At 36.2% G+C, this 27,536-nt stretch overlaps 1 protein-coding gene across 5 annotated transcripts in view; it reads right to left on the bottom strand.

Annotated features, from left to right (window-relative positions):
* The window catches only part of NOL4 (nucleolar protein 4), a 308,057-nt gene extending 281,867 nt beyond the window's left edge, over positions 1 to 26,190 (bottom strand). Inside the window, exon 1 of one of the 5 annotated variants that reach the window (XM_074340178.1) lies at positions 24,252 to 26,190. In XM_074340178.1, coding sequence (XP_074196279.1) covers positions 24,252 to 24,518 — 267 coding nt within the window. In that variant the 5' untranslated portion in view covers positions 24,519 to 26,190. Of the gene's footprint in view, positions 1 to 23,115; positions 23,247 to 23,306; positions 23,666 to 24,251 lie in introns of those variants that run through there. The other 4 variants (XM_019740844.2, XM_019740845.2, XM_074340175.1 and 1 more) reach the window with 4 other exon arrangements.
* Positions 26,191 to 27,536: the final 1,346 nt, after the last annotated feature.

The raw sequence follows: 27,536 nt of genomic DNA, 5'->3' as shown, positions 1-27,536 counted from the left end.
GATGTTTTGTATAATAAGAGAGAAGAAAGATAGAAAGGGAAAAAGACATAGACACAGAGACACACAAAGATAGAGACAGAGGAGTGAGAGAAAGGAGAATGATGTTCTATTTGCTTTTTACATTGTCATTTCCAAACACACAATTTTTACATAGCAATTACTTCTATAACATGTACTATGTACCAGGCATTTTTCCAAGTGTTTCACAAATCTTAATTCATTGAATCTTCATAAAAGTCCTGTGAGGTAAGTACTATCTTCAATTATAGATGAACAAAGTAAGACACAGACACATTAACTATCTTGCCAAAAGTGAATACGTGGTAGAGCTGGCAATCAAACCCAGGTAGTAACCTGCCTTTAGAGTTCATGTTCTTAACTGCTACCCTTGCTGCCACCATGTGAATTAATGGTAGGAAGTGTATAAAGCAAAATTATCACTTCTAAGGACTGTGCAGAATAAGTTATATAAAGTATACAAAAAATCCTAATTATTTGATACTTTTCCTTAGCATCTTTTCTATATTAGACATAAAAAAAAAAATGTTTCTTTCACTGCTTTACTTCTTATCCCACCTACCTGACTATCAGGCCACCCACGTCCACTAAGTTTCTTAGTTCAAAACTTTGATCTGGGGTTCTCAGTTCAATACCTAACAGCCTCTTGGAATTTTTCAAAATGCTTCCACAGCCAGAATCACATTTTTAAAATATTCGTAAATTTTATACTTGAATCTGTCCTTTAAGTATATGTTATCATAAATGCAAACCTTATATTCAGTGCTATGAGAATACCACCGTTCTATGTAAATTTGCTCTAGTCAAGAAATAAGTTACTTATCCTATCATCTAGACCTATGTTTATTCCATATAGAAAATTTTCTTATTACCTAAGTTGTGTAAATATCTTCTTTATTATCAACATGTACATTTGCTGATTTTCCTTTTTTGAGCATTAAAAAAGTTAAAGTAAAACAATACCATTGAATTTTATTTTTTCTGAGTCTGGGAATCTGTTAGAGATTTAGAACCAACAAAGCTGATCTCAATTTCTATTGACCTAAAGAGTAAAGTCACAATTCCACTTTTGCTACAGTTTTATTCTTTAATTATATATGTACTAAGTACTTACTAAGAGTTCGATACCACACAGAGTTCTAGGGACACCAAGATTAACGTCAGTGTTGCCACTGTCAGGGTGCTTATGCTTGAGAGACAAATTTTGGCATGATCTATTCAGTCCACCGGACTGAAATTATTTGTTAAGTAATGAATTACAAGTCTTCATAATTTACTGTAATATAGATTCATTTCAATATCTTTGTGCTAGAGTTAAAAATTGAATCCTTCCTTTCATCACCTAGAAACATGAGCATGAAAAGTATTCATTTCCACAGTTTCCATTTTATGAAGTTTCTGGCTGGGTGATTAAACATGTCAATTTTTCTACCCTTGACTATAGAGTAGAGCACTATTAGGACTTTTCAAAGGAAGTGATAGACATCCAGCCTTTTAGGTAATAGATATAGATGCTGGAGATGATAAACTCAGAAAATATCCGTAACTTTTCTAAAATAAAAACTGTCTGAAAAAATATTACAATGATACCTATACGGTCGTGTTTGTGTCAGTGAGTTATCCTCAGACACCAACTGGATAATTGCTCCAAGAGAAAGTACTGCTTTTTATGCTATTATTGGTATCAGTCAAGTCACCATTCATTTAAAAATGGACAGGATAGGAAACTGTATCATGTGTACATATCTGGTAGGAAAGTAAAATGGTACAGACATGCTAGATAACAGTTAGGAAATTTAACAAACCGAACATGCAATTACTCTGCAATACCTCCTTTGCACTGTTGGGCATTTATCCCAAAGAAATTACGTTCACAGAAAAACCTGTACATGAGTATTTATAGCAGCTTCATGTGTAATAGTCCCAAACTGAAATCAGATCAGATATCTTTTAACAGACCAATGATTAAACTACATCCATACCATGGAGGACTACTTAGCAATAAAAAAGACACAAACTATTGATACACACAACTTGAGTAAGATACCAGGAAATCACACTGAGTGAAATAAAGCCAATCCCCAAAGGTTACAGACTATATGATTTCATTTTGAAATTACAAGTTTTAGAAATGTAGTCTAGATCAGCGATTGCTGGAGGTCAAGAGTTGGGGGTCATGAGGGGTTGAAGGGGGCAGGAGAGAGGTGGATGTGGTTATAAAAGGGTAGAATGAGATACACTTGTATTGCTAGAATTGTTCAGTATTTTGCATGTGGTAGTGGATACACAAACTCATGCACAAAATGAAACTGTGTAGAACTTAACAGACAGATATACACACAAATCAAAACAGGTAAAACTAGGGAACTCTAAGATTGGTGACTTGTACCAACATACTCATAATTATCTTGGGTGTGATATTATACTATAGTTTTGCAAAATGTTAACCATTGGTGGGATGTGGGTACAAGGGTTCTCTGTAATATTTCTTAAACTGCATATGAATCTACAAGTATCTCAACAAAAATTTCAATTCAAAAGTGGAGGTTAGAGCTGGAGCAGTCTCTCTCTCTCTCTCTCTCTCTCTCTCTCTCTCTCTCACACACACACACACACACACAAAACACAAAACACACACACACAACTTTCTGCCTGGAAAACAGCATGTCTGCCAGAAGTAAAGCTACTCCAGCAAGTGAGGATGAAAGCTGTATATTAAAGATAATGAATAGGAATACAGAAGGAACATTAGTCCTTTGTAACACTGGGACTCCCTCACATCATCCCTAGACTCCTACATTTGGCCTTTTTTAAATGAGAGATAAATTAATTTCTACTTGTTTAAAAAATGAACAGAATGTGACAAGAGCTAATAAGGCAGCACAGACAGTATATACGAATACCTCTCCTCATTAAACCCTAACTCATTTGATGCCACCTTATATAATTCTAAGTCATTAAAAGTACTCTTTTTCCCCAAAACAGTTCTCAACAAAACCTAAATATGTGCATACAAAACACCCTATTCCTCCACAATAGCATTATGACATATCTCCATGATCTGATTGTCGTAAATAGTCTGCAACAGGAGAAGAACCTGTACCCTTTGACAGTGAGTTCCAGAACGCTTTTTTGCACATAAGATCAGCCAGTGATTAATTCTGTGGTTTGCAATAAGTGTTTTTAATCCAATGGTCCATAAGGCAATCTTTATCATCACACTCTCTATAATGTTTGTCTTATATTACTCTTTTTTATTTCAATATTCTGAGTTTCCCTAATCCTTGGATTTTTATAATTAAAAATATACTGCGTTTCAAATTACTCACTGGGTTCACATGAAGAGACTACTAACATGTGTTATGGTCAAAATATATCATGGATAATGGGTAGGAATAAGAATGTATAAATAACTCCCTACCTTTCCCTTGGCCAGCTGTGTTCTACTCTGGTGCCATGGGCCTCTCTCGTCAAGCACGTTATTTTTCTAAATTGTTTCATAGATAATTGAATAGGCTCTAAGATATATTAACACTCTGCAGATATAGATGATACTTCAGAATTCATGTTTATGCCAATTGTATTTATTGAGGAAGATAAAGAGGTGACAGTGACTTTTAGAAAAGAAAAAATTAATATTTAAATTCTTAGTTGTCAGAAACTGACACAGCACATGCATTGACTCATTTAATCATCACAGTAACCATGTGAAATAGAATCATTTAATCTCTCCATTTCACATATGTTGGGAGACTTTGTGAAGTGTTAACTGATTTATTTCATTTGCATTTCTGTTTCTATAAATGGTCCTTTTCCCAAAGAAAACCAGACATTCCAGCATCACCACCCTGGGGATAGGTTGCTATAATGTAACGCATTTTTTAAAAACATTCAAGTCTTGGATTTATGTTTCAAAAGTTTAATTGGAGTTGCAAGAGCCTGAGATTTAGAGTTTCAGAAACCTAAAGCCTGGAGAACTCATCACATAATGTTTATGTCATAAGAAATAATGTTGATGTGCATACATGTTAATGAAGTAATAAAGTTTTCACATTTTCAATGAGATAACAATTCTCTCAGTGGGTAAAGAGACATGGAAGGAAGAAAATGTAACCTACATATTTATAAGTCCCTAGAAAAAGCCCTGCTTTCCATGCCTCCCTAAAGTCTAACTTGAAGAATTCTGGGAAGCTAAACCCAGATATTTTTAGGAATTTGTGCAACCTCAAAATATAACAGGTAGATGGCTTTTTTTTTTTTTTACTTTTCCACATCCAACAGTTTATGATCACTAGAATAGAGATGGCTGGACCCAATGCATATTGTGTGAGACAGTCTCAGAGGTTTCCACAGGAGAACAGAAGAGCACCAAAATACCAAAGAGGTCCCATACTTGCATATTCCCTAAGCAAGGTATGCTACATTACCAATCTACATGATAAAGCAAATTGTATGAGGAAATTATGTCAGTGGATGCCAATGCCAACAGCAGATAAGCAAGGCCAAGTCCTCCCCAGTCTGAGTCTATTACATTATGGGAACCATCCTCAAACCTTAGAACCCCAAGCAAAAAGGTACCCCTCAGACTAAGATAACCAGGAATTAACTAAAATTAAACTTCTGCTTTCACTGGGTTTCATTTGCTCTTCTTTTTCTAGTTCCTTAGGTAGAAGCTTAGATGATTGACTTGTAACATTTCATCTTTTGTAATATGAACATTTACTGCCACAAATTTTCCGCAAAGCATTGCTTCAGGTGCATCCCATAAATTTTGATACACTACATTACAATTTTCAATCAGTTCAAAGTACTATCTAATTTCCTTTGGGATTTCCTTTTTCAATAGATTATTTGGAAATATGTTATTTAATCTTTAAATGCTTGGGGGAATTACCAGCTATGTCTTATTGATTTATAGTTTAAATCCTTTGTGGTCAGGTAACATCCTTCAGATGTTATACAGTCATGTGTCACATCTACATAGACTTAAAACCCCACCAGAAAATGGTATAATTTTGCTTCCAACATTTATACATGTTTTAAAGAATTTAGAGGATGAAAAGTAGTGTTTACCATTTCTATTGCTCTTCCTTTATTACTGAAGTTGCAAATTTTCTTCTAGTATCATTCCCTTTCATCCTTCATTTTGCATTTACTTTAGAACATGTCTGCTGAGAAATAATTCACATTTTTTCTTCATCTGAGAATACCTTTATATCACCTTCTTTCCTAAATAATATTTTCACTGGATACAATTCTTTTCTTTCAACACTTAAAACAATTGTATTATTGTCCAATGGCTTTCATGGTTTCTGATAGGAAGTCTGTGATCATTTCAATTATTGTTCACCTGCATATAATGAATTGTTTTTCTCTGGCTGTTTTTGAGGTTGTTTGCTTTTAGCAGTTTCATTATAATGTGTCATATATATATATATATATATATATTTTTTTTTTTTTTTTAAGTTTATCTTACTTGGGTTTCACTGAGCATCTTGAATTGGCCTGTCCCCAAATTTAGGACTTTCAGCCATTCTTAATCCAACTAATTTTTTTTCCCTACATTAATTCCTTTCTTTTCTTCTTCTATGATTTTAGTGGCACAGATGTTAGATTTGTTGATATTGTCCCAAAGATCGCTTAGGCTGTGCTCATTTGTTTCAAACTTTTTACACTGTTTTTCAGATAATTTCTATTGATCTGTCTTGAAAATCATTGACTCATCTATCATCTCCATCCTACTCTTGAGCCCACCCAGTGAATTATCACTTATATTTTTCAGTTCAAATATTTGCATTTTATTCTTTTTTATAGTTCCTCTTCCTCTGCTGAGACTACTTTTCCATTCATTTCAAGAGTGTTTGCATTTTCTGCATGAAACATTGTTATAGCTGTTTAAAATTCTTCATCATTGCAACATCTGGCTCAACTCAGAGTTGCCATCTATTGATTTTTTTTTCCTTTTAACTCTTAAAATTTGTCCCATTCTCATCATTTTTATATGTCAAATAATTTCAGGTTACATTCTGAACATTTTGAATATTATTTCATGAGACTCTGAGTACTGTTAAAATCTTCTGGAAAGTATTGTAAGTTTATAGCATGCAGCAAACCCTCTTAGATTCAGACCATGAGTTCTGTCTTGCCTTCTCACCAGTGATTCCAATATCAGTTCAGTTTTCAAATTTTGCTATGCTCGTTTGGGTCTATCCTGCATATGGGCAGCTCAGGTGTTAGTCTGAGGCTTACAGTGGTTTATGTCATACTTCTGTTCTCAAAGACTTGGCTGTAGTGCTTTATGTATGTTCTTTACTTTCACAGCTTGCCAATAAACTCAGTTCACACAAAGATTTAGGAAAACTCTCTGGTATTTCCCTCAATCTCTCTTGTTCCCAATATCTACCTTTTTTCTGATTCCTCTGGCCTGAAAATAATCTCAGTTCCTCTCAGAGTTTTAGCTGTCTGTCCTTTGCATAGTTCCATGAGGTTAGGGCCATCTTCAGAAAAATGTATCAGGAGAAAAGAGAGAAACTGGTAATGAGTTGTCACACATACTCTTTGGACTACAAGGGCCCTTTCCCCTATTCCTCTAGCCAAAAAGACAGGTTTTCTGTTCAAAGTTTAGGTCCCTCTTTGCCAGCACTGCCACCACACAGCTCCATAATTGGGGTTGCCCTCATGGTAGGGATTTCAGTGGGAAAAAAAAGTGATTCTCCAGGCAGCAAGGGCCCCTTTTCTCCTCCTCTGAACAGAAAGGAGGTTTCCTTCAGAATTTGTGTGCTATCACCATAGTGTTTCATGACTGGAACTACTTTTGGATTAAATCCAGTACAAAAAAGGAAGAGGGAAACAAGAAAGAATACTCACACTTTGTACCATTACACTTGTAGTTGACTTCCATGTCCATTCTTCTTGCTACTGTTTATTTTTCAGAATTCTCAGGTAGTTGTGTTTTATACTCTCTCTAGAGTTTTTAGTGTAATAATGGGAAGAGACAGTCCACCTGGGCTTATGCCATTTTGACTAGCAATGAAAGCCTATATGGTAGCATTTTAAAAATAAAGAATTATGAGCCTCACCTTCACCCAGAATCTCCATTTTAACAAGATTCCCAAAGTGACTGGTAAGCACATTACAATATGAGATATCCTGAGCTAGATGACAGGAACAGATTCAAAATGCTCTTAGAATGTAAAAAAAAAAAATTTGTAAAGTCCTTCAACAAGGTCCAAAAAGTCAACCTTAACACACATGCACATACACATACATTTTTAAATGAAAGAGTAATGATAATTCACTGGAAAGGAAAACTTAAAATGGAAAATAAATAAAATGCTACAACATATAGAAATGGAAAATAAAATTATGGTAGAAATACTTGATTAAGTATTTGTGAAGCCATAAAAATAATGAGCAAGACTATGTAGTAACTTTGGAAAATGTAATGATAATTTTAAATAAAAGAGCATGATTCAAAAATATGTTAAGCTATTATTACAAGTCTAAAAAATATGCCAGGTAACATATTTTAGGAAATAACTGATTCAAAAGAGAACAGCAACGAGGATGTCAAGGGAACTGGAAATCAAGAGAGAAATGATCACATACATGGAAGAATTGTAAGTCAGGTTATGGTGGACCCCATTTTGTTGCCTCCCTTGCATCCATTTTCTCCTTCCCTTCTCAAAAGTTCTCCAATGTTTGTTTGGAGATTTCATCAGTGTGTATAAGTTGATTAGACATAGTCATTCAAAACTCAACCAAAATTCCAAAGATTGTAGTATAAACCTAAGATTACTTAATTTACACTGAGAAATATAACTGTTAAATATTCCCGACATTGTCAACAGTTCTACCAGTGCATTCTCTCTCTTTATTTAAGCCACATAGGAACCGAAATAATCGAAAGGTGGCTTATTAAATGTGGCTTTAAAGAAGATAGAATAATACCAAATGATTAAGTTAAGGTGTCAGACACTTCTGAATGGAAATATTTTTCTCCATAATAGGGATGTACATTCAGGAAACACTAAATTCTTCTGTCATCATGACAGTATATTATTTTATGAACACCACCAATATTTGTATCTTTAACTCATTCTATGGCTGAATAACACCACTTAGTATCACTTTCTTTCTATAGTAATACATGAAACTCTTCCTCAACAAAATATTAGCAAACCAAACTCAACAATACATCAAAAGAATCATACACCGTGATCAAGTGGGGTTTATTTCAGAAATGCAAAGATGTTTCAACACCTGCAATTCAATCACTGTGATATACCACATTAACAAAATGAAGGATAAAATTTATGTGATCATTTCAAGAGATGCAGAACAAGCATTTGAAAAAATTCAACATGTATTTATGATAAAAACTCTCAACAAAGTACAAATAGAAGAAATGTACCTTAACATAGTAAGGGCCATATCATATGTGACAACTACCACAGCTAACATCACATTCAATGGTGAAAGGTTGAAAACTTTCTATCTGAGTTCAGGAAAAAAACAAAGATGCCCATTCTCATCACTTTTATTCAACATAGTACTGGAAGTCCAGAGCAATTAGGTAAGAAAATGAAATAAAAATCATCCAAATTGGAAAGGCAGAAATAAAACTGTCACTATTTGCAGATGGCATAATATTATATATAGAAAACCCTGAAGAATCCACCCAAAAAACATTAGAACAAATCAATGAATTCAGTAAAGTTGCAGGATCAAAATCAATATACAGAAATCTATTGTGTTTTTATACACGAATAGTGAACTAACAGAAAGAGAAACTAAGAAAACAATTCTAATTACAAATCCATCAAAAAAATAAAATAAAATATCTAGGAATAAATTTAACCAAGGAGGTGAAAGCCCTGTACACTAGAAACTATAAGACATTTATGAAAGAAATTGAAGAAGATACACCTAAAGCGAAAGAAACTCCATGCTCATGAATTGGAAGAATTTATATTAAAATGTTAATACTACCCAAAGAAATCTAAGATTCAGTACAATCCCTATAAAAATTCCAGTAGCATTTTTCACAGAAATTGAACAAACAATTCTAAAATATGTATGGAACTACAAAAGATCCCGATTTGCCAAAGCAATCCTGAAAAAGAAAAACAAAGATGGAGGCATCATGCACCCTGATTTCAAACTATATTACAAAGCTATAGTAATCAAAACAGTACAGTACTGACATAAAAACAGACACATAGATCAATAAAACAGAATAGAGAGCCTAGAAATAAACCCACATAATATGGCCAACTAACGTATAACAAAGGAGCCAAAAATATACAATGAGAAAAGGACACTTTCTTCAGTAAATAATGTAGGAAAAACTACTTGGCCACATGCAAAAGAATGAAACTGACTACTGTCTTATACCATACACAAAAATTAACTCAAACTGGATTAAAGACTTGTAGGACCTGAAACCATAAAACTCCTAGAAGAAAACAGGCAGTAAAACTTCTTGACATTGGTCTTGGCAATGAGTTTTTGAATATGACACCAAAAGCAAAGGCAACAAAAGGAAAAATAAACAAGTGAAACTGCATCAAGCTAAAAACCTTCTGCACAATAAAAGAAACCATTAACAAAATGAGAGACAATCTACTGAATCAGAGAAAATATTTGCAAATCACATGTTTGACAAGGGGTTAATATTCAAAATATATAAAGAATTTTTAACAGTAAATAAAAATTCTGATGAAAAAATGGGCAGAGGCTCTGAATAGACATTTTTCCAAAGAAGACATAAAGAAGGCCAACAAGTACATGAAAATATACTCAACATCACTAACCATCAGGAAAACGCAAATCAAAACCACAATGACATACCACCTCACACCTAGTAGAATGGCCATCATCAGAAAGACAAGAGATTATAAATGCTGGCAAGGATGTAAAAAAAAGAGAACGCTTGTACACTCTTGGTGGAAATGTGAATTGGTGCAGCCACTATGGAAAAAAGTATGGAAGTTCCTCAAAAAATTAAACATAGGACCACCATATGATCCAGCAATTTCATTCCTGGGTATTTATCCAAAGAAAACAAAACATTAACTTACAAAGTTATATGCATCCTCGTGTTTATTGCAGTATTATTCACAATTGCCAAAATATGGAAACAACCTAAATGCTCACTGACAGATGAATGAATAAGACAGTGGGATATACATATATATATGTATATGTGTGTATATATATATATATATATATATACACACACACATACACATACATATATACACATACATATATATGTATAAGTCACACAATGGAATATTATTTGGGCATATAAAAGAATGAAATCTTGCCATTTACAGCAATATGGATGGCCCTTGAAGGCTTTACGCTAAGTGAAATAAATCAGACAGAGAAAGACAAATACAATAGGTGGAATCTAAAGGAAGAAACAAACTCATAGATACAGAGGACAGATCGGTGGTTACCAGAAGCAGATGGTGAGTGGTGGGCCAAAATAAGTGAATGGAATGAAAAGGTACAAACTTCCAGTTATAAAATAAATAAGTCATAGGGATGTAATGTACAGCATGGTGACTACAGTCAATAATACTGTCTCGCATATTTGAAAGTTTCTAAGAGAGTACATCTTGAAAATTCTAACCACAAGAGAAAAAATTCTTTAACTGTATATGGTGATAGATTTAACTAGACTTATTGTGATGATCATATCATAACACAGAGGGTACCAAAAGAAATGTATACACATTTTAAGAAAGGAAAAAAACTGTATTAAAATTCTAATATATACTAATAACAAAATAGGAATACAAGTCACGCTTGACTTCTGCAATTACAAGAGGTACTCAAAGTGGTTACCATCAGCGTAATTTTAATACAGGTTTTTCCTTTCTTAAAATGTGTATGCATTTTTTTGGCATCCTCTGTATATATATCTACAAACAGTGAATCATTATATTGCACACCTGAAACTAATAAGGTTGTATGTCAATTAAACCTTAATTAAAAAAACAAATAAAAAATACGTAAAGCTCGTTATCCATTATGAAGTTGTTCAGCATACAAAAAAGTTAAAGTTGGAAGTCATAAAAGATAATACTTTAATATCAAATTTTCATTTAATGCATATTATGTGTAATTATTTGCTAAATTTTCTTTTGGCTAAACTTTTGTGATAGGACAAAGATCCTTTCTTTAAGTACAGGTCTACTGATTAACATTCCAAGTGGATAAGCCCTCTATAATGCATTACTCTGACTTCGAGTCTCACAGTCACTGTAAAGTAGAATGAGAAGTTAGTCATTACTTATAAAGCAATCCAGGCAGTGCGGAAACCTAAGTTTTCTTACTTTTTCCCAGTTGTTTTTAGTGATTCATACTCATTTATTTTGAATCTTTATAAAGTATTGAATTGAAGTTCTTATACTCATTTCATCAGTTTATGAAATATTTAAATCACATACTGATAACAATAAATGAAACTAGCAAAAAAAGGAAAAAAAGGAAGGAGAGGAATATAACCACTGCTATGCATACAGGTCAAGTTTATGCGCACAAATTGCAAGTAACTACAGGGTAGAATGCTGTGGCTGAGTCTGTCCCTACCAAGGGAATCAGTGTGTTTAAGAGGGAAGAGAGAGTTTTGGTTAGTTCTCTAGTTAGTGATGCTCTATTAAGACAGCTTTTATTATATTTTCAGGCAAAATACCATCTAATCTTACATCTTGGTAGTCCTTCTATCCTTGTAAAGTGACTTTGAAGATCACTGTACAGATTAACTTTGTTGATTTTAAAGTTTTAATTCTAGAGGGATATATTACTTCCCTTATTTGAAAATTCTAGGAGACACATTATTATTATGCTCTGTGTATTGACAACAAACACAGTAATGCAAATTAGCTAAAGGGTACTTTATTCATAACACCTACTTTATTAAGTAGTGAGCCATTTATAATAGAACGGACATATAAATTGTTTATATGAGGATAGAGCTGGTTTAAGAAAAAGTCTTTCTCATTATAGAGGATAAGCACGCCCTCTCTGCTATATTATTAATTATGTATTTGTAGATAAATCCTATTTTAATATGTACTTCAAGGTGAATGGCATTCTACCCCTGTTCAAATTAATGCTAATTCTAAATCAACATATTCCAAATTAGTGAGACCAAACAAATCAGCAAATGAACTGTTTTGTAATGGTAGCTTTTATAGAGAAAAATGAGCTGAAACAAACAGCAAAACTCCTTGACCTCAAGTAAAAACCAATGAACATGTAAACAGAGACTAGTAAGAGAACAACGGGCTCATGTCTGAAATTCAAACAAACCTGTGATATTAGACTTGAAAATCTCATCTAATTAGGTCAATTGGTTAGAGTATGGTACTAATATGACCAAGCTAGACATTAGATCCTCATATGTACCACTCAGCTTTGGCCCTAGGTTAAACCCCTAAAATCCTCCAGCCATCTGGCAACTGCAGTTAGGACTGCTGAAAACCAAGAGATAGGCTGCCTCTGGCTCACTTCAGGCCAATGAGTATCCTCCCCCTACTCACCCACCCCCATATTCCACCAAAAACAAAAACAAACAAAAAAAAGAAAAAAGAAACTTCAAAGACTTTGGCCGATCTTATTTCGATGATTACTATCTTTGTAGTTAATGATGAGACTCTAATATTCAAGTAATATTGTCTGAAAGCACAATATAACTAAAAAGAAGGAAGAAAAATTACTAACAACAAAAACACCAGCTCTCTACCTGTAAGACAGGCTATTCCTTCTTATTACCAAAATTAAGCTTACAAATTCCTGGGCTTATACTCTGAATCTCCTTCTCAACCTTCCAGTTTTCTAACAGTTCCAAACACTTGAAATATCTGTAGCTGTGAGAATAACTACCACAAGTGAATACTTGATTAAAATTAGGAAGAGTGGAACATAAGAGCCTATTGAATAAACCTCATAGAGAGAAAGGAAGAAAATCAAAATAAAGATTTCCCTTCTCTACATAGAGAGGGAAAAATTATTTCCACTTCCCTCTGATATCTTAACAACTGAAGAAGATCTACCTATTACTGTTACTTTCTGTATTCTATTCCTCAAATATTATGTAGATGTTCTTTAAAATGCATACTATATTAAAATATTTAAAAATGAAATGACAGAATGGCTATTTCTAATAAATGAAAATGAATGTTATATTTTGTTGTAGTTTCTTCTATGTATTGTTTTCAAAAATATTTAGATGTCCATTAATATAACTATGTGAATAATAATCTCTTTTAATATAGTCACTCCTCTGTCTCCACCCTCTCATGAAAACTTAAAACAGTAGGCCATCTTGTAGTCTATTTAGGAGATAGATGGAATATAATGAAATAAAAAATGTTTAAAATTAAAACATTAAGGGAAAAAATATATCTATATCTGTCTATCTACCCTGTTTCCCTGAAAATAAGACCTAGCCAGACAACCAGCTCTGATGTGTCTTTTGGAGTAATAATTAATATAAGACCGGGTCTTATATATTATGTTATATTATATAAGACCCGGTCTTATAGTAAAATAAAACCAGGTCTTACATTAATTTTTGCTCCAAAAGATACATTAGAGCTGATTGTCTGGCTAGCTCTTATTTTTGGGGAAACACAGTATCTATCTAGCTGTCTATCATCTATCTATCTATCTATCTATCTATCTATCTATCTATCTATCTATCTATCTATCTAATCTACCTAATCTATCTATCTATCTATCTATCTATCTATCTATCTATCTATCTATCTCCCTCCCTCCCTAATGGAAGCCATAATTCAGTATTTTAAATGATCTGTTAAAAATTATATATTTTACTAATTTATGGACCAACTCTTCAAAAATTATGAAAATGGCAACACATTAGGAGGAAAGAACATTTAAATTGTTCCCAGCTGTATCTTAAACCACACATAATCTTAGTTAACACGATTTTTAAATAGTTGACTTATTTTAACTGCACAAATGCTTTGGGGAAAATTAACACCAAAGGACTATGCTTTAGTTTTCTTTTGCAACATAACTGATCATGACAAATTGGGTGACATCCCAAACTTATTAACCTATAATTTCCGTGAGTCAGAAGTCCAGCACATTTCAAACAGATCCTCTGCAGATCCACTCCCAATCTTCCTTGGGTTGCTGGCAGAATTCATTCCCTTGTGGTTGTAAGATTTAGGTCCCCACTGTTTTGCTAGCTGTTGTCAAATCATGCTCTCAGCTCCCAGAAATCGCTGTCAGTTCTTAACCACGTGGCCCTCTCCATCTCAGCAACAGAGAACCTCCCTTGCATTGAATCCATCTCAGAATTTGCAACTTTCTGACTTGTTCTGCTCTGGGCCAGGAAAAAAAACCCAAAAAACTCTCTTTTAAAAAGGCTAATGTGATTAGTCACACCTGATAGACCCCCTTACTTAAGTCAACGGTGTCATACAACGTAACAGAACTATGGGAGTAATAGCTCATCTATACACAGGTTCCACCTACACTCAAAGAGGAGGCGAATATACAAGCAAGAGGGTCATTTGCGAGTTATCTTAGAACCCTGCCTACCACAAGAAATAGAAAAATTGAAGAACCAGAACGGTCCTTAGGGACAGAGATGAGCATGTGGGTATAAACCCCAAGTAAAAACAAGAAACAACTTGGGGGTAAGATCTAGGATACTGCCTTAAAGCATAAACTTCACATTTTAAGAGCTTTTTGAATGATTTACTTTACTTAGAAAAGGACTATGCTTGAATAATTATTGTATGTAGAATTCTCCACTTGTGTTTTTGGAAAGATTTCTTTGGGAAGTCTTTGTAATTGTGGATGTAGTAACAACTAGGAGGTCAATAATTATTTCTCCTCAAGTCCAAAAACAAAACAAAACAGAACACCTTGTTTATTACAAGATAATTTGATGCATACATATTCTTTTCAGGTACCTTTAAATATGTTCTTTCTTAAGTTTCATAGAACCTTATTTTTAATATTTTATTGAAATGAAGTCTGAGGTCTATACAGCATGATTCAATTACACAGCAACAAGTTATTGTATAATATTGATTTATTGCTTTATAATTTGATTTTAATACCTGTATAACATTTATAACTGTAATATTTCAAACAACAAATTGAGTCAAAGAAACTATTTAACTTTTATTCTTTACTCATCTGATTTATATTCTGCAACATAAACCACTGAGAGACATCAAGCCCCTACCTATAAGACGTACATCATGACAGCTCTACTTAAACATTTTTCTGTAGATGCCACTTCTTACAGAATGAAGTCCAAACACGGTAGTAGAGGCTTCCCATAATATTTCCCCAGCCTACTTTTCAAGCCTCATCTCCCACTGTACCCTACACTTCAACTCTTCTTAACTGTGCACCATCCCCTGAAAATGCCTTTCATGAAATAACCTCTCCCCTCATACCAATACCAAATGTGTATAATTGTTTTATGGTTTTCACAGAGTGGTATGACTTAGATATTATTTTAATATTGTGTTAAGTACCGAGGAGGTGATATTTTTGCTGAAGTGTAAAGTCTTAATCACAGTGTTCAACTGTGAGGCAACATTGTACTATGGATTAGAGTAATTGTTTGTAAATTGGTATGTACATAGGGAGTACATGAGATGACCTATTGAGGTGAAGAAGAAAATACTAAAATGTATCTGCATTTTCATACTCTGGGTGATGAACACACAATGGGATTTATAGATGATGTAATACAGAATTGTACACCTGAAATCTATGTAATTTTACTAACAATTGTCACCCCAATAAATTTAATAAAAAAAAAAATTGGAGTGCAATATTTAAAAAGTCTGGAGACCAAAGCAAGGACTTTGGAATCCAACTGAAATGGTTTCTCATCCCAACTGTAATACTCTGAAGCTGTTCGACTTCAGACATTCACCTTAACTATAACGATAATTTTCTAATGTGTATAATATAAAGCGTTAATACCATAGGACTATTGTGAACATTAAAGGGGACCTTTTGTATCAAGTGATTAGTCCAATCCTTAACCTATACTAAGAACTTGATAAATTTAAGGCTTTAAAATATTATTACTAATTATGTTATTACACTCAATACTTGCAATTGCCTAAAGAAGTATACTCACTGAATAATTCTAGATGAGGAGCAAAGTCACCAGTTCCTTAGCCTTAAAAAGTGCCCACCCTTGTGCACTGCTGGTGGGATTATAAAATGGTGCAACTACTATGAAAAACAGTATGGCAAGTCCTCAAAAAAATAAAAAATTGAACTACCGTATGATTCATCAATCCCATTTGTGGGTATACATCCAAAAGAATAGAAAGCAGTGTCTTGAAGAGCTATTTGCAAACTCACATTCATAGCAGCATTATTTACAATAGACAAGAAGTGAAAGCAACCCAAATAACCATTGACAGATGAATGAATAAACAAACTGTGGTATACATACAATGACATATTATTCAGCCTTAAAAAGCAAAGAAACTGAACAAGTGTTGGCGAGGAAGTGGAGAAAAGGGAACCCTCATGCATTGTTGGTGGAATTGCAAATTGGTGCAGCCACTATGGAAAACAGTATGGAGGTTCCTCAAAAATTAAAAATAGAACTACCTTATGACCCAGCAATTCCATTCCTGGGTATTTATCTAAAGAATCCAAAATATTAATTCAAAAAAATATATGCACCCCTATGTTTATTGCAGCATTATTCACAATAGTCAAGATATGGAAACAACCAAAATGCCCATCAAAAAATGACTGGATAAAGAAATTGTGGTATATTTATACATTGGAGTATTACTCTGCCATAAAAAGAATGAAATCTTACCATTTGCAATAATATGGATAGACCTAGAGAATATTATACTAAGTGAAATAAGTCAGATTAAGGAAGACAAATACTATATTATCTCACTTATATGTGAAATCTAAAGAACAGAATAAACGAGCAAACAAAACAGAAATAGACTCAGAGATACAGAGAAAAAACTGATGGCTGCTAGATGGGAAGGGTGATGGGGGAGAAGGTAAAGGAATTAGAAAGCACAAATTGATAGTCACAAAATAGTCATGGGGATGTGAAATACAGTATGGGGAACATAATCAATAATGTATAGATTATGTAGGGTGCCAGATGGGCACTGGACTTTTTGGGGGGAATCACTTCATAGACTGTGTAGATGCCTGATCACTGTGCTGTACACCTGAAGCTTATGTAGAACAATATCAAATGTCAATTTTAGCTAAATATATATATATATATATATATATATATATATATATATATGATGCAAATATATATGTATATGTGTGTAATTAATATATATATATACACACACACACACACACACACACACACACAGGATGTAAAGTACAGCATAGGGAGTACAGTCAATGGTATTATAACAACTATATATGATGTCAGAGGGATAGTAAACTGGAAGGAGGTTATCACTTTGTGAGAAGTGTAAATATCTAATCATTATACACCTGAAATTAATAATAAAGAAACCAACAACAACAAAAAAAGTAAAGAAACTGTCACACACTATACATGAATGAATCTTGAGAACACTATGCTAAGGGAGGTAAGTCAGTCACAAAAAGACAAAGTATGATTTCACTTCTATGAGGTATCTAAAGTTGTCATGTTCATAGAAACAGCAAGTAGAATGATGGTTACCAGGGTCTGGAGGGAGGGGAGAAAGAGAGAATTGGTGTTTACACAGTTTCAGTTTTGAGATATGGAAAAGTTCTGGAGATCTATTGTACAATAATGTGTATGGTATACCTAATACTATTGAACTGTACACTTAAAAATGGTTAAGATGGTAAATTTTATGTTGTGCTTTTTAACCATAATTTAAATAAATAAAACAACTATTTTTAAAACAGAGTGTTCAGTATGGCTATGAAACTAGCTATTGTATTGTGGTCAATAAGAAGGTCCCATCATGTGGCTTGTTCCTTACCTACCATTGGAAAAAGTCAATGATATGTATAAAATTGAAATCTGTAGTTGAAAAAAATAATTCAACCTTTTAATATTTTCCTTTATCTTTTCTATTAGCTTCAGAAAAAAGTACCTCTGAGGAGCATCTATTAGCAATATTTTAAATTTTATATATTTGTTTTTCTTTTGTTACATTTTGTTTTATTCCTCTTACTTAAATTAGCATATAATTATCATCCCAATTTCAGAAAATTATTTCTGCCTGTCCATATCAATCATTATATCCATCAATCTTTATGTCTAATCCTCTGGTATAAATATTTAGAGAGACATCTATAATGATGCTCATAATTAGCTAATGGTGGTTCTTTCTGGGTAGGGGATGTAGTGTGACTTTTTAACTTTTTTCTTTCCTTTTCATTTATATATTTTAAATAATGAGAGTGTATCACTTTTACAAAAACAGTCATTTTTATTTTCTAAAAATGGAGTAGGCAGGAAAACTATCTGAATCCTACATACATATGTATATACAGAGGGTGCCAAAAAAAGTATATACATTTTAAGAAAGGAAAAAAACTGCATTAATTGCAATACTCAGTATATGCGTATACCAACCAATAACAAAAGATGAACACAAGTCACGTTTGACTTCTGCAATTACAAAAGGTACTCAAAGTGGTTGCCATCAGCATCCAGACACTTCTGATTACGGTGAACTACTGCTTGAGCATAGATAACATCTCTTAAAATATGTATACATTTTTTGGCACCCCCCCATTATATATCTTGTATTATATCTCTGTTGCAGTGTGATTTTGAGTTCATAACATATACCTAATTATAATCACATCATGGTGTTCTTGCATTTTTAATAATACTTAGAACAGCTTTTTTTTTTTTACCATTTACTATGTGCTGGGCATATGCTATATGCTTATGAGTTGTGATTATTAATTCGTATTCAAAATGAGTTAGGCAAACATTATTACTGACATTTACAAAAGGGAAACTACATCTTTAGTTAAGAAACTTCCCCTAACTCATAACTCCAGTAAATATCAAATCTAGGATTTAAATCTTGGTCTAAAATATATACTCTGCCATCTATGTTGTTCATGAAGTTTATTTTATCTTGTTATCCCAGGATTATGCAAATGAATATAACCTAAAACATATTAAATTCACTTTAATCTTCCCCAGCTACTAGGGAAAGGTCTTTATGCTCTTCACAGGGGATTGAAACTCTTGGAAGTTTTGCTGCCACATCCCTGTATTTGCTTCTTCATCTTTATCTTGTGCAGAAAGTCTAGAGTATGAAACCTTGAAGAGTAGAATCTTACTGACTCAGGGGGTTTATGAAGGCATATATATATATATGAGTGCTGAATCTTGCCCCTCATCCCCACAGTGGTTACTGATAAGACAAGGAACCAATGGAAAAGTCAAGAACTGGTATCTTAGGAAGTAAGTGTGGGATAGTCTTCATATATTAGGTTGATGCGGTTTCAAAAAGGATAAAAAAAAATTTGCAAAAACCACAATTAGTTTTGCACCAACCTAATATTAACAGGGTCCGACTTCCTCCTTATATTCAAGGGAGTTACCTCCACAAGCCCATTGATCCTTAATTCTCATGCCAGACTGGTGTCTAGTAAAGGTTCCCACTATTCCCTGAGAGCCTGACATAGGTCCTATGCTAGGGCATTGCCATATAGGACTTACTGCTCACAACAACTCACAAGGAACCACTAAATTCAGCCAATAAGTCATATTGCTGCGATCATACTTGGGGACTTTTAACTCCACAAAGACCTATCTATAGTGTCCCAAAATACTTAAATGGAGATAAAAATGCATCGGTTATCAATAGCAATGCCCACTGTGAAAGTATAGGAGATGAGCAAGATTTTTTCTCTCAGTGACTACAATTACAATTTGTCTCTGTGTCATAGATAAAAGGTATCATAATATTGGATTTGTGCAAAAGTAATTGAGGTTTTTACAATTTTTTTTAACCTTTTAAACCACAATTACTTTTACACCAACCTACTATATAGCTGGTCCTGTTCCTCAGCTCTGTTTTTTGGCATTTCTGTAGAAATTCTAGATCAAGGCTTAATATATGTGATGTATGTCTCAGGCATGAAGTTAGGCCAGGTAAAAATGTATACAGACTCCTTATGAGGCATTATTTCCTTCACTCTGATGTAGCATAAAGAATTTATAACCAAATCCATAGCCAGAGAACTAAAAAACAAAAAATCAGTAACTGTTTATTAACCAGTCCATGAATATTCATTCTAATCACTGTACAGTAATCAATTAGTAGCATACATAGCAAGAACAATATGAAATCTGAGGCTACAGATTGCAGAACTGAATAAATCATTTTTAAAATGACAAAAGTAAAGGTAATGCATTTTCCTCTCTGCATGAAAAATTCATTTCATGTTTCCCATGAATATATATAAATATATATTAAAAAAAAAAACCCTGAAAGGCAAAAATTAGACCTAAGCATCTGTTCTTACAAATACAGGTCAAGAAAAGCATCACCCATATTTGATTTTACAGTTTGGATATTCATTACCTTGTGTGCGTAAGATTAAAAAACAAATAAAAATGTGAATTCACCAAATTTCTTAATGTTAAATACATTAACATTTTTAAAAATACATAATAACGCATTCATCATACTACTAATGGAAAAGTTTAATGGATTTTCTGGTTATTTTCTAAGTTTACCTTCCATAATATCAAGTGGTATAATATGTTTTGGTAGTATAAATTGTGTGATGTTTCAACTAATTGTTGCCAGAAAAAATGTCAATCAAGATGAAAAGCTTCTAAAAACAGACTAAATTAGGACTATCAAAGATGTAGAGTAACTATAGTGATGCTAATTTAAAGTAATCACTGATTCAACATTTTTATAATTAATGTCAGACATTTGCTGTATCTTTTTCAAACTGTTTTAAGTTATTCATCATTCCATTATTCTAAATTTCTGACACTTTCATAAAAACAATAGTGATAACATGGAGGAAAAAAAACTTGGATGCGATGCTCAACAAGCTGCCTATGTGTGTGTATGCATGAGCATGCCTGCATGCACAAGCAAACAGGTCCCACTCTAGACCTAAAATGGCTGAGTTGCAGGATGTTGTTGCTTGGTGACCAAACAGTATCTCCTCAGCCACAGAGTAATCTAAACAGTGACAGATACGTCCCCTCAGCTTTAGGCATGGCCAGGACAAATACTAAAGGGCATGTTTATCTTTTCCAGTATGCTACAATTTTATTTTAAGCCTGTTGTCACTTGCTTGATTTTATCATCAGTTAAATTTAGGCTTTAGGGGAAAGAGTATTTGCAAAGCTACCTCTATTATTTTGGGAAAATAAGAGGTAGAACCTAGCTTCTTTCAGACTGAAAGATAGCTATGTTTCAAATAAGTGTCTGTGGGGTGTCTACTCTCTTCTAATACAATCTCCCAGGGGCTATCTGTTTCCCTTTCTTTCATTAAACACAAGTAGTTAATTATCCCTAGCCGGTCCTCTCCCCTTCTCTCATTCCCTTTTCTCTTTAGTAATGATGTCTAATTATCAACAGCAGAGCATTACTGCAACATCAGGTGCAAATCTCTCTCATTGACACCACAGCTAGCTTCAGATAGCTAGAATGATGCTTAGCCTACTTGAAAATACCATTCAAATACAATATTTTATTCAACCAATATATGCCATTGAAGGAAAAGACAATATATTTTTGTTGTTTCTCTGGTGATTGTATTCTTGCTATTATAAAGAAAATTTTTAAGAAACAACATATTTTTAAGAAATAATTTAAGATGTGGGGCAACATGATAAAAACGGATTATTTTTTTATTTTTAAACTCATTGAAATGACGATTGGCTGTCTCTTAGAGAAGGAGGAGCCTATAATTCTATGTCAGACGCAGCATAAAATTTTCATAAAGAGCAACAGAAGAGTTCATGAATTAAAAACCTCTTCAACATTTCAACAGGCTGAATGAGGAGCAGAGCTCTTAAATACTACATGGAAACCATATCTAAGAATATCACTTGATGGATTACATTTCTCCCATAAATATATGGAATCTTTACTGAAAAGAGAAAAACGTGTTACTTTATTATTAACTCTGGAGTTGTTACTCTATATTAGATGTCTTAGCAATAATTCTTTAACAACTCTGTATTAATTTTTGAAAGAAAATATGGGTATCTAAGTATGAGAATTATTGACATGTTTATAGTAGTGCCTCTATAACCATTACGGAATTTGTTATTTAGAATTTTTAATTAATGTTTTAAAAGGGCACTTCTGTTACATACATATAATGGATGTAACCAATTCCATGCAAGTATAAACGCATTGGGCCAAAACAGGTGAAGCTATCAGACAGGTAAGCAGAGGGACCTAAGTTTAAAACATGAAAAGAATGAACAACAAACTTCCCAGGTAGCAATTAAAAAAACAAAACACCCATATACAATATTATTAAATAATATTTAGTAAATATATCGTATATAATTATTTTACTCATTTAATTAGCCCACTATTGCCCAAAGGAAAATACATTATTAGGTTCTGAATTCCAATTTACTTTGCCAAACAATTAGTTATTTTCAAAATTCAGGTTCTTAATGTTAATCCCAATATAAATGAATCAAAGCACTTCGTTTTCTACAACAGACTTCTGGCTCAGCCAGATGTAAATAAACCTCAGTTCTAATCCATGCCCATCTAGTCTTCATTATTTAGTAACACAAGCCAGTAATCTCACCATTGTCTTTAGCAGTGCCAATGTTAAAGGAGAAGTCTTCATTTATATATATATATATATCTCCTAGAAACCTTCCAAACAATAGCACATTTAAAAAAACAAAACAAAAACAGAACTTTTATGTATGTTTCCATTTCACCTTTATTTACATTTCCCGTATAAATTCAAATCAAATATACTTCCCTCATACGAGTACACCTAATTAATCTCGGGAAACCATAAACTGTTTTCCAAACCTAACAAGAGTCCTCCAGATCACCCTTTGAAAACCCTCTTATGCACTTTACTTTCAATTTAATATACCTCCGTTTGAGATAGAAGAATGGGTTTCAGGACATCTCCTTTCTATCATCCTCCAGGAATACTGCACCGGGAAACAGTTGCCAGTGGAAAGGGAGGAAAAGGAGCAAATGCTTAAGAAACCCCACAGCGAGGCAAAACATGCAAAGGATGCCATATACCCTCCCCCACTCCTACTCCAGGCGAGTACCCACCGTGGCATGATGAAGAAAGAAGTCTCATGGATCTGATCTGCAATCCTACTTGTAGCCCACAGTTCCCATCTTCTTAAAAAGGAAATTGACGCTGCTGCCGCTTTCCTCTGCCTCGTGAGGCTGAAATACACTGGGCTTTCAATGCCATTACCGTGCAGTGCCTGGGCTTAGAGCCTTGTGGCCATAAAACTAGAGCCATTCCAGAATGAGGAACAAATACATACATCATTTGATTGCGCCCAAACCCATCTCTCTTTGTTGTCCATCATGTAGCTACAGCTTTATTTGTGAAAGGGGGAGTGAGGAAGGAAATGGGGGTGGGAGGGAGGAATCTCCAGGACCTTATCTACAATCTAAATAGTCGTGGCAAGATCTCTGGAAGTGATCAAGGCGATCCGACAGCCCCATGTCACCCAGGCGGTGGTGTAACAATAAAACCTGATAGTGTCGGGGGAAACCCCTTATTCATGACTAGCGCCACATTCGGGCTTTGTACCAATAAGGAGGCACTGTAGACTATCGATCAGAATCGTCTATTATCAGAGCGTGTGGCTGGGGTTCCGGCGTGGCCTTTATGCGCTGTGGCGACGGCGGGACACACGCCAGGAGCCCAGCGAAGGACATGGGACAATGGCCCGGGCAGAGGACGCGGAATACCGCCCGACCCGGGGATGGAAGCTCCTGTACAGGGTCCAGGAGCCAGGAGGCGAGGAGCGCCGCGGTCTCCGGCGGTGCGCTGCCGCTTTAAAATAAAGGACCACAAAGACTCCACCGTGGGGGAAACGCGCCTGGCTAATGCGAGTGGGAATGACTTGGGGAGGGGGTTGAGGAGGGTGGGGGCACATGAGCCAACGGTGGCTCACGGCTCCTTCTTCCCCCCCTTTCTCCCCCCTCCCCGCCAGGCTGCTCTGGCAGACAAATAACAGAGGAAGGCGAGTCACTCACCGTGGTCTTGACCGGCACGTAGAGCACTTGCTTGGCGCCGCCGCCGCCGCCCCCGCGGACCTCGTCCGGCTGGCCCAGCTGGAAGCCCTTCGATTTAACCCAGAATTTAAATTTGGCGTTGTCCGTGGAGCTTGACTCGGAGCCGTTGAGGAGCTGGACAATCCGCTCGTATTTCTTACGGGTCACCGTCTTGGTCTTGCCTGAGTCCCCGTAAGTCCTGAGGCACCAGTCCTGGAACTGGCGGTACATGTCGCGCTCGCTCTCCATGATCCCTGCGCCCGGCCGTCGGCCGGATGTCCCCAGCGCACTTCGCACCTGTTCACCCCGGGCTCATGAAAAATGCAGCCCCCGCCACCAAGCAGGGACCCGAGGTCCCGGCTGCCGCCGCAGCCGGACTCGGGTGGGGGAAGGAATGGGGAGAGGAGGGTCCGGTTGGGCAACAGCAGTCAATGTCCTGTACTGCCAAGTCTCTGGTTCATTCGTAATTGCAACGGATGTCTTGGACGCTTTTCTCGTCCTCAGTGATGGGTCTCTTTAATATTGTGTGACTAGGACCATCCCAACAGCATCTGGTCCATAGGAGCTGGGTTTTGAATAATTAAAATCCCATTCCTTGGTTTATTAAAAAATCCCAATATTGACTTCGGGTGGTCCCTCGACGCGTCGCCTGGGAGCTGTGTCCTGAGCCGGGCAGGTGGAGCGCAGCGCCGCCTCCCTGCGCGCGTCCCAGAAGCTTCCCCAGCCGCTCGCCCTGCGGTCCAGGGGCGAGGGCTGCGCCTCTCTCGAAAACAGCCGCCCGACGAAGCGCCTTGGAGCCCCAAAGGGCACCTGGGTCCAGGGGCTCTCCTTCCTCCAGGGTCCTGTTCTGCTTCGGCCTTCGTTGCGCGGCGTGTTAAGGGACTAGAAAGAAAGTTCTTACCTGTCACGTTGTTAAACCTATCAAATCCTGCTCCACAGGAAAATTTTTTAAGGTATTTTTAAAACGGCTTAAAATGTCATTTCTTCAGAGGCATTTAGGCTAAATTCCAGATCTGCAGGTAGGTCCCAGGAGTTAAGTCACAGAATTAGCAAAGCATTCATGGAGATTTGGCCATAGTTCTATAGTATAGACAGTGGTACCCCAAACAGATCTCCGTTCCAGGGGGATGTGGGTAAACGAAGGCAGGCCGCTGACGGCGGGTCTTCCGGATAATGATCTCCAGACAGGGTCTCTTCTGCTTTCTGCTGAATTGGGAACAAGCATAGAAGTAAGTTTATGGTACAGATGCTTAAAACCCTTTGCATGAAATTAAAATATATATAGAGAGATCATTTTCCTCTTGCTTGGTTACAGTTTGCAGTTCACACAGGAGGTTTCGGGTGTCTGTTTTCCCCCTGCCACGTCATGAACACCCCCTCCACTGCTCAGAGTGGCCAAATATGAGTTCCTCTGGACGATTTTCTCAAGCAAATGAAATCTGTGGTTCCTCCATTCAGGATTCCCATCCGTTTGTTACAGAGCTGGAAATAGGGGAGTTCCCATCCTCCTCGCGCTGCGATTGCGGCCGCTCCTCTTTATTCTACTCTCTGCGGATGCCCGCGCGGGTCCCGGGAGGTGGCCCTGCCAGGAAAGCGGCCCGGCCAGTGCCCGGAGCCTGGTCCGCGTTCTAGCCCACCTTCGCCCCTTGTCGTTGTCTCAAAGACTGAAGCCCCGAATGGGAACGCGGAGTGTTTGTACCCAATGCGCCTCAGCCGGTCCCAGCACTTGCAGAATGGTCAGTGGCTCCTGCTCCGCCAAGCTGAGTGTGTGCGTGTGTGAGCAAGGGAGCGAGGGTGTGCGATGTGCGGGGGGTGGGGGGGGTGCACTGTGTGTGCGCGCGTCTCCGGGAAGGTCTCGCGGCGGCTGGAGCCGGGACTGACAGCCCGGGCGGAGCGCGAGCAGCTCCACACACTAAACCTCTCGCCTCTCCCCTCACCCCCACCCCTCCCACTCCCCTCTCCTCCCAACCCCCCCTCCCCGGCCCCTTCCAAGCTCTCTGATTGGTCAATGGGACAAAAGTTTCTGTGGAGACGGCTGGGCGCTGACGTCACGGGCAGAATTGTCCCATTTAGGGATCCCGGGGGCAGTGCGCATGCTGCAGGCTGCAGGTTAGAGGCTGGAGGAGGTAGCAGCGGGCCCGGCGGCAGCCAGGTGGCGGAAAGGAGCACTCAGCATCCAGGTGGGGGGACGACTCCAGCAGGGTTTCCATGGAGATTCCTCTGGGTCTAGCCTAAAAACAGCAGATCAGCTGACACCATTAGCTCAGGACCTAATTACTGCTTATTGGAGCAACAAATGAGGGAGAGGGCCAGCTGCAAAGGAAGAGTTTTATCCACCCCCCCACCCCCCCAACCCTCTTCTCCTTTCTCCCCTCTCAGTCGCTCTTGAGTCCCCGGTGAATTTTCATTAACTTGCAAGATTTCTACAACAACAGCTCCCCTTCTCTAGAGGCTACCCTGACTTTTGTTTTTTGTTTTTTTATTTCCTTCATATATATATCAAAATAAATCAGTTATCTTGAGTCCTTGACTTTTTGCCCGATAAATATTAGACCAAAAAAGCTCAGAGAGTTCACTGTTAGTATCTTAAATACATAAATATTTAGAATAAGCACTTGAATAGAAGAATCTTTTGAATCACTTAAGTGTGGTATACCTCACAGGAACAACTCTGTTAAAAGTTTCCCTTGTGGCATCAGAGATGGAGGATGATTCCAAGCCTGGAGATCTAGATTTTATTGTATATTGGCCATAAGTTTCCTATAAGATTCTGGTCCTAGGGTGGTAACTCATTCAAGAGTAAACTGGTTCTGTAGAGTTTACTTTCTCTTACGGTTATAACTTAACTCACAATTGCAGAATTCTTTTTGGTGGCTCTTTCACCTGAAAAATCATCCCATCTACTCTAAGTCTCATTCAAGTACTTTCAGACCCATAAAGCCTTCCTTCTTAATTACTCTAATTAAAATAATGTCTCTTTAAACTCCTCTGGATAGTATCTTTGAAACACTTTTTAAACTATGTCTCATAGTAAGACATACATTTTACATTGACATACAATGCATAAATAAATTTGTCCTCCAAAAATTTTATGAAACAAATATTTTATTACATGCAGTACACAATGATATATGCCATTTTCTCCCTGTTATTATTACTATTATTATTATGTAAAGTGTGGTCCTAACCGAATAAGTTTATTTTATGATCCAGCAAAGGATAATTGGCGACCTATAGTTTAGAAACATTGTTTTAGATCATAGGAAC

This window comes from Rhinolophus sinicus, linkage group LG09 (genome assembly GCF_036562045.2).
Source record: "Rhinolophus sinicus isolate RSC01 linkage group LG09, ASM3656204v1, whole genome shotgun sequence".
Classification (NCBI taxonomy): Eukaryota; Metazoa; Chordata; class Mammalia; order Chiroptera; family Rhinolophidae; genus Rhinolophus; species Rhinolophus sinicus.
This window is presented reverse-complemented; position numbering and strand designations above follow the sequence as displayed.